Consider the following 14,704-nt stretch of genomic DNA (forward strand, 5'->3'; position numbering starts at 1 on the left):
GCGTAAATGTAGTATACTAACTATTACTCTTGTTAAAAATATGAAATGGTATTGCATTTGGGGAAGAGTACATTAGACTTGTTTAGGACTCGAAACTCAAAGTTTAGAACTTGAGACTTGACTTGGGACTTGACTTGGGACTTGAGTGTTAAGACTTGAGACTTACTTGTGACTTGTAAAACAATGACTTGGTCCCACCTCTGCTCTTTATACATCCAACCACCCTAGTTAATGAACGTATTATATGATGCATCAGCCTCATTCTTTAGTTAGCTGAATAGCTGTGTTCCCGGGAGTTTGTCTTTTATGGTGTCTTAGTTCAGTTCAGCTAGTACTCTGACAGATAGGGAGGAGGCCTCTGAATTTCACTCTCTCTTTGGCTCAGCCAACTGGTAAAGGAACAGGGACACAGAGGGAAAGGACGGTCTCACATTAACAATTTATGATGTCTGATGTACACTCAGGATCATCACCACCGCAAAAGGTCACACTCCCCAAAGCTGCGAGCTGGGGGAGCTAGTGAAGACCTTCCCTTCTCATATCGTTCACAAATTAAACAAAGATTCCCATTCAGGGTCAAAAGCCCTGCCCTTTTGCCAAAGCAGGTAAAACATTCAAACTTTAATTGGGTGGAAAAATGTATTTCAGGCTTGGGCACTTGACCCTGAAGATCAGTGGAGAGATTCTAAAGAACCCTTCTAACTGAGACACTCTCCTGTGTTTTAGAACTGATTCATTCCTTCCTCAACTTATACAGTAGAACACTTTTACCCCACATAGACCTACACTATGGAGGGACCTTATATAATTGATTCATAAACTGTGTAATTGGATCTATCTTCATAATCATGACAGCTGCATTGTAGTACTGTATCTATGAAATGTCAGTTTATAAAAAATGTGCCTTGCAACAAAACATTTCATCCTGGATTTCCTTGGTCTTAAAGATCACTATGTAACATAAGATGCTATATTGTGTCTGGCTGGAACAAGTCCTGTAATTGAGAGTGCAGAGGTCCACAATGGACCGTCAAAGTGCCTGCCAGCAGTCTGACAACCTCCATTTGTCCTGCCAATCGAACACCAAAATGTTGTGCACAAAAAGATGCAGGTAGGCTGAGAAAGTGAGTGTGTATCAGACAGTGAAAGCTTAAACTGAAAATAGAGGAGAAACAACATGACGGTCTGTCTTACAAAGGCCTATTGAGTTCCCCTCCTGCCACTCTCTTCCTTCCTGTTAGTGCCAGTCTGCATTAGCTGGCGAATAGTTCAACAGCCTCATCTCAATGGAGCAACTTCAAAGTCAATAGCGTCACTCAGACCTTTGGGCCATAGAGGCAGAGATCGAACTGCATTTCAAATTATAATGAGAAGGAACACCTGGGACCATTAGCCCTGGTCTTCATTACACTGACGTTTGACACAGGCCTGAGCTCTCTAAAGCCTGTTTGGTTCTGTTTTCAAGCCCAACGGATACTGTAAACTGATTGCTGAAACATTTTATCCATCACTGTTACTTTGGGATTTTCATACTAAGAAACTAGTAAATACTTAATGACTCTCAGGATTTAAGAAGTTGACTGTGTCCAATTTATGCTGAATAAAAAGAGGCGTTTATGTGCAAGTTTTTTTTATCTGTTTGAAGTATGCCTTCATGAAGTGTTCTTGGCTTAGAATAATACCAAAGGGGAAACAACTACAACACTTACAGTGCATTCGGAAAGTATTCAGACCTCTTCCCTTTTTCCACATTAAAGCCTTATTCTAAAATGTATTAAATAATTTACACAGTTTACACAGAATACCCCATAAAAAAACAGAAATACCTTATAATACTTTATAAGTATTCAGACCCTTTGCTATTAGACTTCGAAATTGAGCTCAGGTGCATCCTGTTTCCATTGATCATCCTTTAGTTGTTTCTACAACTTGATTGGAGTCCACCTGTGGTAAATTCAATTGATTGGACATGATTTGGAAAGGCGTGACACACCTGGAAAGGCGTGACACACCTGTCTATATAAGGTCCCACAGTTGACAGTGCATGTCAGAGAAAAAAACAAAAACCAAGCCATGTGGTCGAAGGAATTGTTCTTGGGCTGCGAGACAGGATTGTGTCGAGGCACAGATCTGGGGAAGTGTACCAAAACATTTCTGCATCATCGAATGTCCCCAAAAAGACAGTGGCCTCCATCATTCTTAAATGGAAGAAGTTTGGATTCACCAAGACTCTTCCTAAATCTGGCTGCTTGGCCAAACTGAGCAATCGGGGGAGAAGGGCCTTGGTCAGGGAGGTGACCTAGAACCTGATGGTCACTCTGAAAGCGCATAGAGTTCCTCTGTGGAGATGGGACAACCATCCAGAAGGACAATGATCTCTGAAACCCTCCACCAATCAGGCCTTTATGGTAGAGTGGCCAGACGGAAGCCACTCCTCAGTAAAAGGCACATGACAGCCCGCTTAGAGTTTGCCAAAAGGCACCTAAAGGACTCTCAGACCATGAGAACAAAGGTGGAACTCTTTGGCCTGAATGCCAAGCGTCATGTCTGGAGGAAACCTGGCACCATCCCTACGGTGAAGCATGGTGGTGGCAGCATCATGCTGTGGGGATGTTTTTCAGCAGCAGGGACTGGGAGACCAGTCAGGATCGAGGGAAAGATGAACAGAGCAAAGTACAGAGAGATCCTTGATGAAAACTAGCTCCACAGTGCCCAGGACATCAGACTGGTGCAAAGATTCACCTTCAACAGGACAATGACCCTAAGCACACAGCCAAGACAATGCAGGATTGGCTTCGGAACAAGTCTTTGAATACCCTTTAGTGGCCCAGCCTGAGGCGGACTAATCAATTTTAGAATAAGGCTGTAACGTAACAAAATGTGGAAAAAGTGAAGGGGTCTGAATACTTTCCGAATGCACTGTATCTTCACCAGTGTTTGACAAGCTGTGATGGGGATAATCAGCTTTCTATCCTTGGTCTACTCTAAGGACAGCGCCTAAGGGCTGAATTCAGGTTCTATTGTAGGAGACGTTGACTATGATACATTGTGTTCTTATGCTGAAATACACTGATACATTATCTCGAAAGGGTAATTTAACTGATTATCCTTTAGCAGAAGACTTTAGGGTCCAAGCAGAGTCCAACCAACATCAATGAGAAAATTATGTTAGAACATAATATATTTCCAAGTGTGAAAATAAAACAACATAGAATACAATCTGAATTGTGAAAAACAGATATATTCATATGAGGATCTCATGTATTACTGCAGATTCCCAGGTATATCCACATATAATCTACATGAGCCACCAAAGACACCAACTAGCATTGTAATACAGTATGTAATGGAACTTCATGCTGTATGTGTTGAGGCTAGTTCAGTCAAGGCCAGTTTAACCCAGTATAGTACAGCTGATGCCAGACTTGAGTTAGATGCATACAGTATTTCACAACAGAAAGATGAGTCGTGTCAGAAAGGAGGCCACAAGGGATGAAGACCAATTACAGGACTGACATGAACCAAAACAAGATAGTCAGCCTCTAGGGAAGTATCCTGCATAGTCCACAATATCTTAATGTAAAACACCAGGGAAGTATGCAACATAGTCCATAATCTCTTAATGTAAAACACTGGGGAAGTACGCAGCACAGTCCATAATCTCTTAATGTAAAACACTGGGGAAGTACGCAGCACAGTCCATAATCTCTTAATGTAAAACACTGGGGAAGTACGCAGCACAGTCCACAATCTCTTAATGTAAAACACTGGGGAAGTACGCAGCACAGTCCATAATCTCTTAATGTAAAACACTGGGGAAGTACGCAGCACAGTCCATAATCTCTTAATGTAAAACACTGGGGAAGTACGCAGCACAGTCCATAATCTCTTAATGTAAAACACTGGGGAAGTATGCAACATAGTCCACAATCTCTTAATGTAAAACACTGGGGAAGTACGCAGCACAGTCCATAATCTCTTAAAGTAAAACACTGGGGAAGTATGCAACATAGTCCACAATCTCTTAATGTAAAACACTGGGGAAGTACGCAGCACAGTCCATAATCTCTTAATGTAAAACACTGGGGAAGTACGCAGCACAGTCCATAATCTCTTAATGTAAAACACTGGGGAAGTACGCAGCACAGTCCATAATCTCTTAATGTAAAACACTGGGGAAGTACGCAGCACAGTCCATAATCTCTTAATGTAAAACACTGGGGAAGTACGCAGCACAGTCCATAATCTCTTAATGTAAAACACTGGGGAAGTATGCAGCACAGTCCATAATCTCTTAATGTAAAACACTGGGGAAGTACGCAGCACAGTCCATAATCTCTTAATGTAAAACACTGGGGAAGTACGCAGCATAGTCCATAATCTCTTAATGTAAAACACTGGGGAAGTACGCAGCACAGTCCATAATCTCTTAATGTAAAACACTGGGGAAGTACGCAGCACAGTCCATAATCTCTTAATGTAAAACACTGGGGAAGTACGCAGCACAGTCCATAATCTCTTAAAGTAAAACACTGGGGAAGTACGCAGCACAGTCCATAATCTCTTAATGTAAAACACTGGGGAAGTACGCAGCACAGTCCATAATCTCTTAAAGTAAAACACTGGGGAAGTACGCAGCACAGTCCATAATCTCTTAATGTAAAACACTGGGGAAGTACGCAGCACAGTCCATAATCTCTTAATGTAAAACACTGGGGAAGTATGCAGCATAGTCCATAATCTCTTAATGTAAAACACTGGGGAAGTACGCAGCACAGTCCATAATCTCTTAATGTAAAACACTGGGGAAGTACGCAGCACAGTCCATAATCTCTTAATGTAAAACACTGGGGAAGTACGCAGCACAGTCCATAATCTCTTAAAGTAAAACACTGGGGAAGTACGCAGCACAGTCCATAATCTCTTAATGTAAAAGACTGGGGAAGTACGCAGCACAGTCCATAATCTCTTAATGTAAAACACTGGGGAAGTATGCAGCATAGTCCATAATCTCTTAATGTAAAACACTGGGGAAGTACGCAGCACAGTCCATAATCTCTTAATGTAAAACACTGGGGAAGTACGCAGCACAGTCCATAATCTCTTAAAGTAAAACACTGGGGTGTCATGGTAGTCTTGAGGTCACTTCAGGGTTAACATTATGGATTAATGAAACACAGTGAGAGCTGTTAGAGGGGATGAAAGCAGATAAGGGGTTAGATAATCCTAGTTTTGGGCAACTGTAAAATGGCAGTCAAAGTGGTTATTGATTCCAATGAGAATTATTGACGTGTCAAGTGCTGGAATTCAGGCAAACAGAACTGTAACTACCTCTGTTGGCTGGCCCTTACAGTAGTTTCATTTAATAAACTGCACATACCAGCAGCTGTGGCTTTTGTGGCTCAAGTCAAGTCTGAGAAAAGCAGCTCACATCCCATGGTGTGTGTAGCACGTAACAGTTCTCCTCTGACACAATCCCTGGATGAGGAGGAGTGTCTACTTTGACACGAGAGTGAAACATAACACTGAATCTGGGACACCATACTAGGGCACTTAGCAAGCGACCCCCGGAGCAGGGATCTGGAGACCGGATAAAAGAAGGAGGAACAGCGATGCAAGACAGAATTATCTCAGGACAAAAGCCATGTGTCTCCCGAAGAACATGTTCATTTGCATCTCCATTTTGAGCCAATGCTGAGTAGGCTTATGGAACCCCAGCATGAAAATAGACTCAGCCGAGGCCCTTTGTCTAAACTGCTATATCGTTTTCAGTCTTAAAAAAATATACTTAAGTAGCAGGGCCCCATCATCAGTTTGAGGGAGTAGTGAACTACATATGGTTCAACTAGCAATTGAAATACATTTTTGCAGTAGCTTTGTGGTAGTTGACCTAAATTCAAATCTTGGTAGTGTTTTCAGTAGTTCATTACTTTTTCGCCATGTAGTGGTGTAGCTTACTACTGAAACTACATACTACTTTTCTTTTGCAAAAATAAAATATTGGTGAAGTAGGCAAGAATTGCCTTTATTTTTCAGCATCAAGCCTGCCTAATTCTCACTTGAAACACTTTTTGTGTGCCTAATTCCACATGTTTGAGTTTAATAGGTCAGAATACACATTCTGTTAACATCTGACTCCAGAGTGATATGTTCTTGCAATTTGTAGTCTATAACATTTCAGATTCAGGTATGATCATTTTTCGCTAAGTAGTTTGGATGTAGTGAACTACTTTTTAAAAGTAACTTTAAGGTTAGCTTTAGTGTAGTTTAACTTACAATAGTGTGAAGTAACTGGTAGCTCGTTAATTATATTTTCAGAGTAGCTTCCCCAACACTGCCCATCATCTATTTCAGTGCGTGTGTCAAAGACCATTTTGACCAATAATGAAGCAATAAGGTCCCACTTTACAATGCAAAGGTCGCATACCATAGAAATAACATTGTTGTACACATGTCAGCCAAGTATAATGACAGTAGTTATATATACTGTTACATAGAAGCGTATACAATGGAGATTACTGTGTAGTCATAAAAAGCTATTGAAAGTCCATAATAGAATGTGTCCTTATTCAGTCATCACTGCTTGTCTCGTTTCTATGACATTTCTAAAGATCTACCTCCATAATTCCTACCAATCATTACTGTATAAATGAAATTCAGACTGGATCTCCACCACTCAGAGAATGTAACTGAGGGCAAAGAATATGGCTTTAATAACACCTTCTCTATTATGTTCTCATGACATTTATATTGAACCTCTTTTCATTTTATCTTACTATTTAACATATCCTCTGTTTCCATAGTAACTCTGTCATCTTGGGTATCGATTTTATACAGAGAAAGGACTTTAATTCAACTCATAGTGCACCATGAAGCGTACCTGAGGTAAAGACCATTTCAGAACCTATGCTTAGGACAAATACAGTTTGAATCATTTTTGCAAGATATTCTTGGATATGTGAAGTAAAAACAGTGCAGGTACCCACCGTGGTTTGCTAGCATGGTGTGAACTGGGGTGTAATGGTTCTTGGACGTTCGGAGAGGCGTGCCTATGTCTTTGGGTGAACCCTCCAACGCTGCAATATTTTCATTCTCCTTATTTAGTCCTTGTTGCCTCAAAATGTCTGCAAGGGCTCTGCAAAAGAAATGTAAAAACACAGATGTAATTTCATCGTTTTCAGACTATACAAACAGAACCAGAAATACTTTCCTGTTTTCAATCCCCGACAACCATTATTCTCAACATCCCCAGAAGGTCTACTTCATTTATTTAGTTACATACAGCTCCAATTGTGTTGGTGGAGCTCCAGAACCAGGCACAGTGTAAAGTGTAATTACAACAAGGTGGCCAATAGGCCAGGTTTCAATACTGAGCCACACTGAGTACAGATGGGTCTTTCCCTTCAGGCCAAGGGAGAACAGCTAAAGCCATTCATCAATGTTCCTTGAAGAAAGTTCTGCTAGAGCTATACGCCCCCACTACTAAGGTTCAAATGAATTTAACTCCTACCAAGTTACCAATTTCCAAGGGCTCTACACAAAGCATCTTGCTATCACCATTTTCAACATTGGTCCCCATTGAAGTATAGTGGTGAGGATGGTGGACATATTGGTTTCTTCAAAGAGCTGAAAGGGTAATGTAACTGTGTCAAAGTCGACCTGAGTCAACTTCTTTCCATAACTCTCTGTGACTTTGGGAGCTATGTATTAATAGCCTTTCCCTTCTAGGATGGGCACACTTTAACCATATCCTTTTCACAGACTCAGGCGACCTCGTTTTCATCGCCCCAGTTGACTACTTTGTGTCTTGTATAGCAGGAAAACGTTCAACCAGTCCCACACAGTGGAGGAATAGAGGTGCTTTTTTTAAAAATATTGTGTTTGAAAGCCCCAAAGTCTAGACCTGTCACTGTTTCCTCTCTACAACATCTCTTAGCTAAATCATGTTTCAATAGCACCAGTACATTCCTATGTATGGAAAGGGAAAAAAACATCTACAAGAAATGGGAACGTATAAAATAATCTTCAAACAATACACCCATCATCCATCGAGGGAGTAAAGTAAATATTGTAAAGAAAAGAAGTGAAAATAAATTGTAATTCCCTTTACACTGCACTTGCAGCACATGACAGAGGATGTAGTTCAGTCTTGTTGGTTATCAGAGGGACTTGCCTCCGCAGTGAAATTAGATTTTTTTCCTTCTCTTTTTTTCTATTTTAACACATTTCTACATTGTCAGAAGAGATAAGGAAGCCTAGAATGTGTTTACAGATATGGTGACATGTTTGCAATTATTTCAGACTGAGACAGAGATTGAATTATTATGAGCATGTGGTGTAGATGTTCAACAAGTCTATCATCTGCATTCTAAATGGATTCATTTAGTTTATTAGGATCCCATTAGCTACTGCACATGCAGCAGCTACTCTTTCTGGGGTACACATACAAGGTACAAATTCATGACAAAGTACAGAACAGTTATAGACAAGTAAAACATAAGATATTACATTCAATCCAAATTAAAAATACACATAAAAATAAGAGTTTGAAATATATTTCAAAGAGACCAAGAGACAACAGTATTTACACACTATTCATATATACATATTCATATTCTTATATACAATACATTACATCTTTACAAATAGGAGAGATGATGTGATGCAACATACATTTTTTTCTTCCGTTTTTTAAAGCTAAACTTACTTTTTGCCTGAGTAACGTCTTGTGGCAGAGCATTCCACAATGACATGGCTCTAAACATACAGTAACTGAGTGATGCATTAAATCTGTCTTTGGTTTGGGTACTGTGAAGAAACCCATAGTGGCGTATCTGGTGGAGTATGTACAGTATGTCTGTTTGAAGTGTATGCATATAGGTTATACATGTGGTTAGGCATTTTTAACACACATACATTTCTTAAAAAGACTAGAAGGGAAGTAACACATCTCTCCTCAACCCTGAACCATGAAAGACTCATGCATGCTATTGATGTTAGTTCTGTGTGTACAGTTAAGGCCAAGGCGTGCTGCTTTGTTTTGAGCCAGCTGCAGCTTTGCTAGGTCTTTCTTTGCTGCACCTGACCATTTACCAATTAAAATAGGTTCAAAAGCATGGAAACCAATGTGAATTTCTACTCCCCTTGGATCCTGAACTCCACAAAATGTTGTCAAGCCATGATTCATGGCTGAATGAATATGTTAGAAAAGTATTGCAGCATTGACCCTGCCTATCAGGTTGTCAGTAATCTTGGTTAATGCAGATCTAAAATATTTTGTAATTTGGTCAGATGCTCGAGGACCAGTGCCAGTACCAATTAGGTATATAAAGTCTGTCCATGACAGATTAGGTTGTCAGGAACACCAAAAAGATGAATATTCCCAATGTGAGCAGAGAGAAGCATATCACTGACTTGCCAACCACTAATGGAGTAGAAGCAGAAACTGGAGAGGAAATAAATCCATGTAGGTGTGCTTTACATGCATTAAAGTTATACAAGAGACATTGCAAAGTCATACTATCTCACCTACCTCACCCAATCTGCTTTCTCTGCCCAATATTATGGTAAAATCGCTCAAAAATGACGTATTCAATCTCACTGCATGCAGGTCAATTTAGAAATCCCTTTTGAATGTATTGGAACTGACTCTCACTGGCATAACAAAACCTAATATGTACTCAGTCTGAGAGTAGATACTTTTTTTCAACAGATCCACCTTAAATTGCATCCAGGTTTGCTTTCGAGAAAGTGATCAATATAGACCACTCAAATCCCTGGCTTTGGCTTTCACTCGACATTTATTGTGCCTCCGTGAAGGTCACAGAAGAAACAACAGAGGTCTGCCAATGCCTTAGCATTCCCCTCACAATCCATCCCCAGTCACTGAGATAAAACTCTGAATCACCTCACAGGGCTAAATACATTTAAACCATTGCCTAGTATATAGTTAATCCCATGTTCCAATACAGCTTTCTAGACAGGGTTATCAGCATGGATGTCTCAAGCCAGCCACAGAAGTACATTTTTTCCCCCGGCAGAGATCATTATTACCAAATGTGCCAAATGATTGTTGGAAATAAATCATTAAAAAAGCTATTGAATGTCCACTATGCAATGTCACCTCGTTTAGTCATCCCTACTCTGGCTGCATTTACACAGGCAGCCCAATTCTGATTTTACACTAATTGGTCTTTTGAGATATTTTCACATTATATATTTTTTGAGCTGATCTGATTGGTCAAAAGACCAATTAGTAAAGAAAAAAATCAGAATTGGGCAGCATCTGTCTCATCTCTCTCACCAGCACTCATACTGATGTGGTAGTGGCAGTATGCATCTCCATTTGAAAGTATGCCCCATGGCTAGGATAGGAGAGCATTAAGGGGGCAGAAATCCTCACATTCTCCTCAGTTCTGAGTACTGAGACGGAGGCACTGCCACAGCCTCAGAAGTCTAATAGTCTTTAGTGGGTTCAAAGTGAGTCGTTTGGTAGGTTGCATGAAATAGCTTTGACTAGAACTGTAGGAATACACTAGAGACAGACAGATATTGGTATCATATTTTCTACTTGTACTGTCATCGTTGAAACTGTCAAGGTAATGGCTTGGCTTGCATTTAAGGATTGTATATTTGAATGTCACTCTACGAGCAGAAAAATGTGTCTGAGAACATTATCTCTTAAACCAAAGACCTGTACTTGACACCATCTTTTGGTGTGACTATTAAATCAATAGCTATTGAGGTTGTAGACATAACCATTCATTTTCGAAAGGAAAAATGAATGGGGGGCACTTATCCAAGCCTTGTTCTCGTATCTATATTTTGTCAGCAGAACCGTCCACCTGAAAGATTTCTCTTCAGAACCAGACGTTTAATAAACTGAGGGGAACAAACAGGTTTCCTTTCTAATGCTTTGATATGCGTTGTTCAGCTAGGAGTCAATGACATTTGACAGGTTGAAGTATGGACTTCTAACAGCAGTGTGAGTGTGACTCATCTAACAGCAGAAGTATTAATGCTGAGGTTAATGGATGTTGTGGAAGAGAGACAGATCTATGGTTGTAGATCCCTGTCATGAGAAGATGACAGTCAGTGTCATCCTTAGAGCTTACCCCATATTGAACATCTGGCCACCGCTACAGTTCAAGCTGCATTTAACTCCAGACAAAGGTCTTCCAGTCTGCTAGACCAGCCACTATGTCCACTAGGCTTGTGGTACAAATTATCTCTAGTGGAGAAACATACATTTTCTATCTAGGGTTGATGCCATGGGAGGGGCTTGCTTAAGAATGGGTACAAATTAATGCTGCATGGACTCTGAGAACAATCAATCTGAATTCCACTCACTGCCTTGATTTTATGGAGCCAGCAGGTAACGAGGGTACAGAAGCCAGTCCTAGCAAGGCACAATTAGCCTCACATGAGCTTTAATCAAAATCTTAGCTTTGGCTGAACAGGTAGACAACCCCCTCTGCTATGGGCTAATAGACACCAGACCACCATTAGACAACCACAATGATTGGCTAACCACATGTGGTTTCTCCACCCAAACCATTTCTTTGGGTACTGTCTTGTTATAGCTTTTCTTGCAAGGCATAGGTATACTACTCAAATACAACACCATGAGTGAATGAGATAGCTGCTGGCTTAATCTGCAAAATTCATCATGGCAGGTTGATGTCAGAGCACAAAATCCCTAACATACTCCTCCACTTCAGAAGGTTAACTGTCTTTCAATTCAGACTACAGTACATTAGTTACTCTCCTAGCTCTAGGAAGTGCTTAACAATATAGTCAAGGCTTCTAATGTGTCAGAAAAAATCACCAGCTTCAATCATTTTGGAGGCGGTTTGATATTTTCAGCACCTATCCAAATACTTGGAAATTGTTGGACTGCAGAGTGCCTGATTATAAGGATTAGTGGTACGGTATGCATTCATTCCATTGATAGGGACATAATATAATTAATACATTGAGACATTGATTCCTCAGCAGTTAGATGTATTCCACCATAATGTGTTTAGCTCATACTTTCCCAACAGCAGTCCATCCATGGGCCATTATCCCGTAAGATACAAAGCCAATCAAAAGAAGGAAGAGTGGGTTGTTAGCAGTGAAGCAACCCAACCTTGCTCCTAGCCTGAATGTTATACCGTGACCATGAATGTGATGCCTTTTCTTTGACAGAGACATTCAATTCCACACCTGCCTCATGGAGGTTTGTTTGTGCTGCTGATGAAAACGGAGCAATACTTTAGTTGACAAGAGACATTTAATGTTCCAATGTATGGTGGTGGTGGTGTTGGTAGTGGTAGTAGTGGTAGTGGTGGTGGTGGTAGTGGTGAATCAGGTTGACTGTCAGTTGGGGGATTGTGTATATCTGCATAAGAGAGGTATTTGAAAAGGAGTTGATTGTAATGATCAGTTTCTCTTTGCATAATGGCTTGCAGGTGGTGTAACATTTTCCAGAGAGGAATGAAATTGAGCATCATTGTGAATTATGGCTTCATCCCTATTCAAATGGTCAGATTTATATGCATCATTGTGATGAAATGCTCATGATTTAGTCTGTTCACAAATCTAATTTAGCTTTCTATAGCCACTGTACACATTTTTACTGTCATCAGCAGACTTTTCATGTCTGTGAAAACTGAAGCTGGTGTTTCTTAACAGTGATTGCACACACAATCATACACACACACACACACACACACACACGAGAGGAAAAAAGTGCCCCCCCATAATGAATTACTATTTCTTAACCTGAATGTCAGGGTGACTTACCTATGGACATTCATTTCCTGAGGGGGCTTGGTTGCTTTGTCGTAGGCAACTTTTGCAGAAACTCCGATGAGTATGATAAAAGCTATGACACCACAGGTGATGTATACCGTTGTGTTAGTCTGATCCAAGTCAGGGTCGTAAGTGTCACCTGTTGGTGCCGGGGAGGGAGGCTGCGTTTTGATCCAATCTGGGGTGTTATAATTTGTGCAAGTTCTCTGTTCTATGCGTTTCCCTTTCTCTGCACAGCAATAGCGCAGGAAACAACTTCCACAACAGTAGCGGTGCTCGGTGTTGTTGCACTCGAACACTTTATCGTACGCTCCGCTCACGTCATAGTAGCCCAGACACGTGTCATGGGTAGCGATCGAAGGTGCCTGGACCTGAGTGTTTCGCCGCGGAACCGCAGTAGGCGCCTCCGTGCCATTCACCTCCTTCATCTTCTGATTCCGCTTTGGAGCGTTTTTCTTCTTGTTGGCTGTAGCCGCGCACAGTACATTCAGCGGGTCCAAGTAAATCAAAAGAAGCAGAAGATGCTGTATCCCCATGATTTGAGGTTGTATGTCTTTGCTGATGCGATCGTTTGCCCCCCACTTTTTTTAGTTGTATGCTTTCTCTCCTCACACGAAGACTTCTGCTTCTTTACCTTGCCGTGCTCCTGCCACTGACCCAGTCTTGTGGCTGTCCACAGGGGTTCATTTCCGAAGCCCTTTTCCAACAGTCCACTGCTGAGAGTGTCATGCTCTGGTTGAGGGAAGGACGTTTCTTGCACCAATCAATTGCAGTCGGACGACCGTGTCACACATTGTGCAGCATCCTCCGAATATAAGTGGAGTTCTGTGGTCATCGGGGGACTTTTGGGTGGAGGAAGTGTCATTTGGATTCAGCTTGAGAAATGGGCTGAAGAATCCCCTCCGGCTGTCTCCGACAATGCCATCTACCATAAGTATATCTTTATTAGCAAAGCTCTAAATCTTGCACAGTTGAACGCTGATTGTTTTCTGTAGAGAAAGCAGGAGAGAAAGACGGAGGATTCAGTCAATTCCTACTGTAAAATAATACTTTGTTAAAGAAAAAAAAAGGACCAAACATTTTGCATAAGAAAAATAACATAACCATCTGCACCAAATTAGATCTAATTTTATGAATTGCGTATCAATGGCAACTAAACAGACTCATATGAACGCGCGTAAAACAATTCTCCTCAGTCAAACAAACGTTCCCTCGCAGACGCGCGAACTGTTTCAGCACCATGGACAGCGCAACCCAGCTCTGACACTATGCGGATATATCCTTGAGTACTTATTGGTGCTATGCTTTCTATTTTTGAAAGTCCACTTCAAAGTTATAACGCAGACAAATAAAAAGTCTTAACTCATTTTTCCAGAGAAATAGCCTAACATTTTCAATGCTGGTAGTTTCCCCCCTCTTTTCTTGTACGAAGTTTACTTTCCTCCAGCTCTATTCATGGAGAGAAGAAGACGAATCTAACGAAACTTTTGTACAAACAAGGCAACCAAAATCACACAGCAACGAAACAAGCACTTACCCGTTGATGGTGTCCGGCAACTGGGTATCTCGACTCTGCCACAGACTGAACCAAAGTACCTCAGCTCCGCGTGAGACCCCGCTCTGCTCCGACCCGACTCCATCCCTCACTCCCCCTCCACATGAGCGCGTCTACGTCACCAATACAGGTACCTCAGTTAATTAGAAATCGGCCCCTGACAGCAATGCGCTCGGTCATGCCTACAGGCTGCACTCAATAATCTGGACCATTCTAGAACTGCATTAGAGCTTTCTCTTTCAGAGTGCGACGTTGGTGGTGCAAATCTTCGCTCTACTGCACAATGCTGCGTTCACTCATACCATGTAACAGCAGCATGTTGCAATTGTTGGTGCTTCTATATAGTTGGCTTTT

General features: G+C 41.2%; 1 protein-coding gene across 4 annotated transcripts in view; it reads right to left on the reverse strand.

The window, feature by feature from the left end:
* The window catches only part of LOC115202660 (protein shisa-6), a 63,372-nt gene extending 48,902 nt beyond the window's left edge, over positions 1 to 14,470 (reverse strand). For 2 of the 4 annotated variants that reach the window (XM_029766759.1, XM_029766738.1), the window contains exons 1-3: positions 14,333 to 14,468; positions 12,787 to 13,784; positions 6,987 to 7,135 (exon numbers count right to left, since the gene is read on the reverse strand). In XM_029766759.1, the coding sequence (XP_029622619.1) occupies positions 6,987 to 7,135; positions 12,787 to 13,331 (694 nt within the window). In that variant the 5' untranslated portion in view covers positions 13,332 to 13,784; positions 14,333 to 14,468. Of the gene's footprint in view, positions 1 to 6,986; positions 7,136 to 12,786; positions 13,785 to 14,332 lie in introns of all 4 variants that reach the window. The other 2 variants (XM_029766746.1, XM_029766754.1) reach the window with 2 other exon arrangements.
* Between the last annotated feature and the right edge of the window lie 234 nt (positions 14,471 to 14,704).

The sequence above is a fragment of the Salmo trutta genome, chromosome 1 (assembly GCF_901001165.1).
Source record: "Salmo trutta chromosome 1, fSalTru1.1, whole genome shotgun sequence".
NCBI classification, from domain to species: Eukaryota; Metazoa; Chordata; class Actinopteri; order Salmoniformes; family Salmonidae; genus Salmo; species Salmo trutta.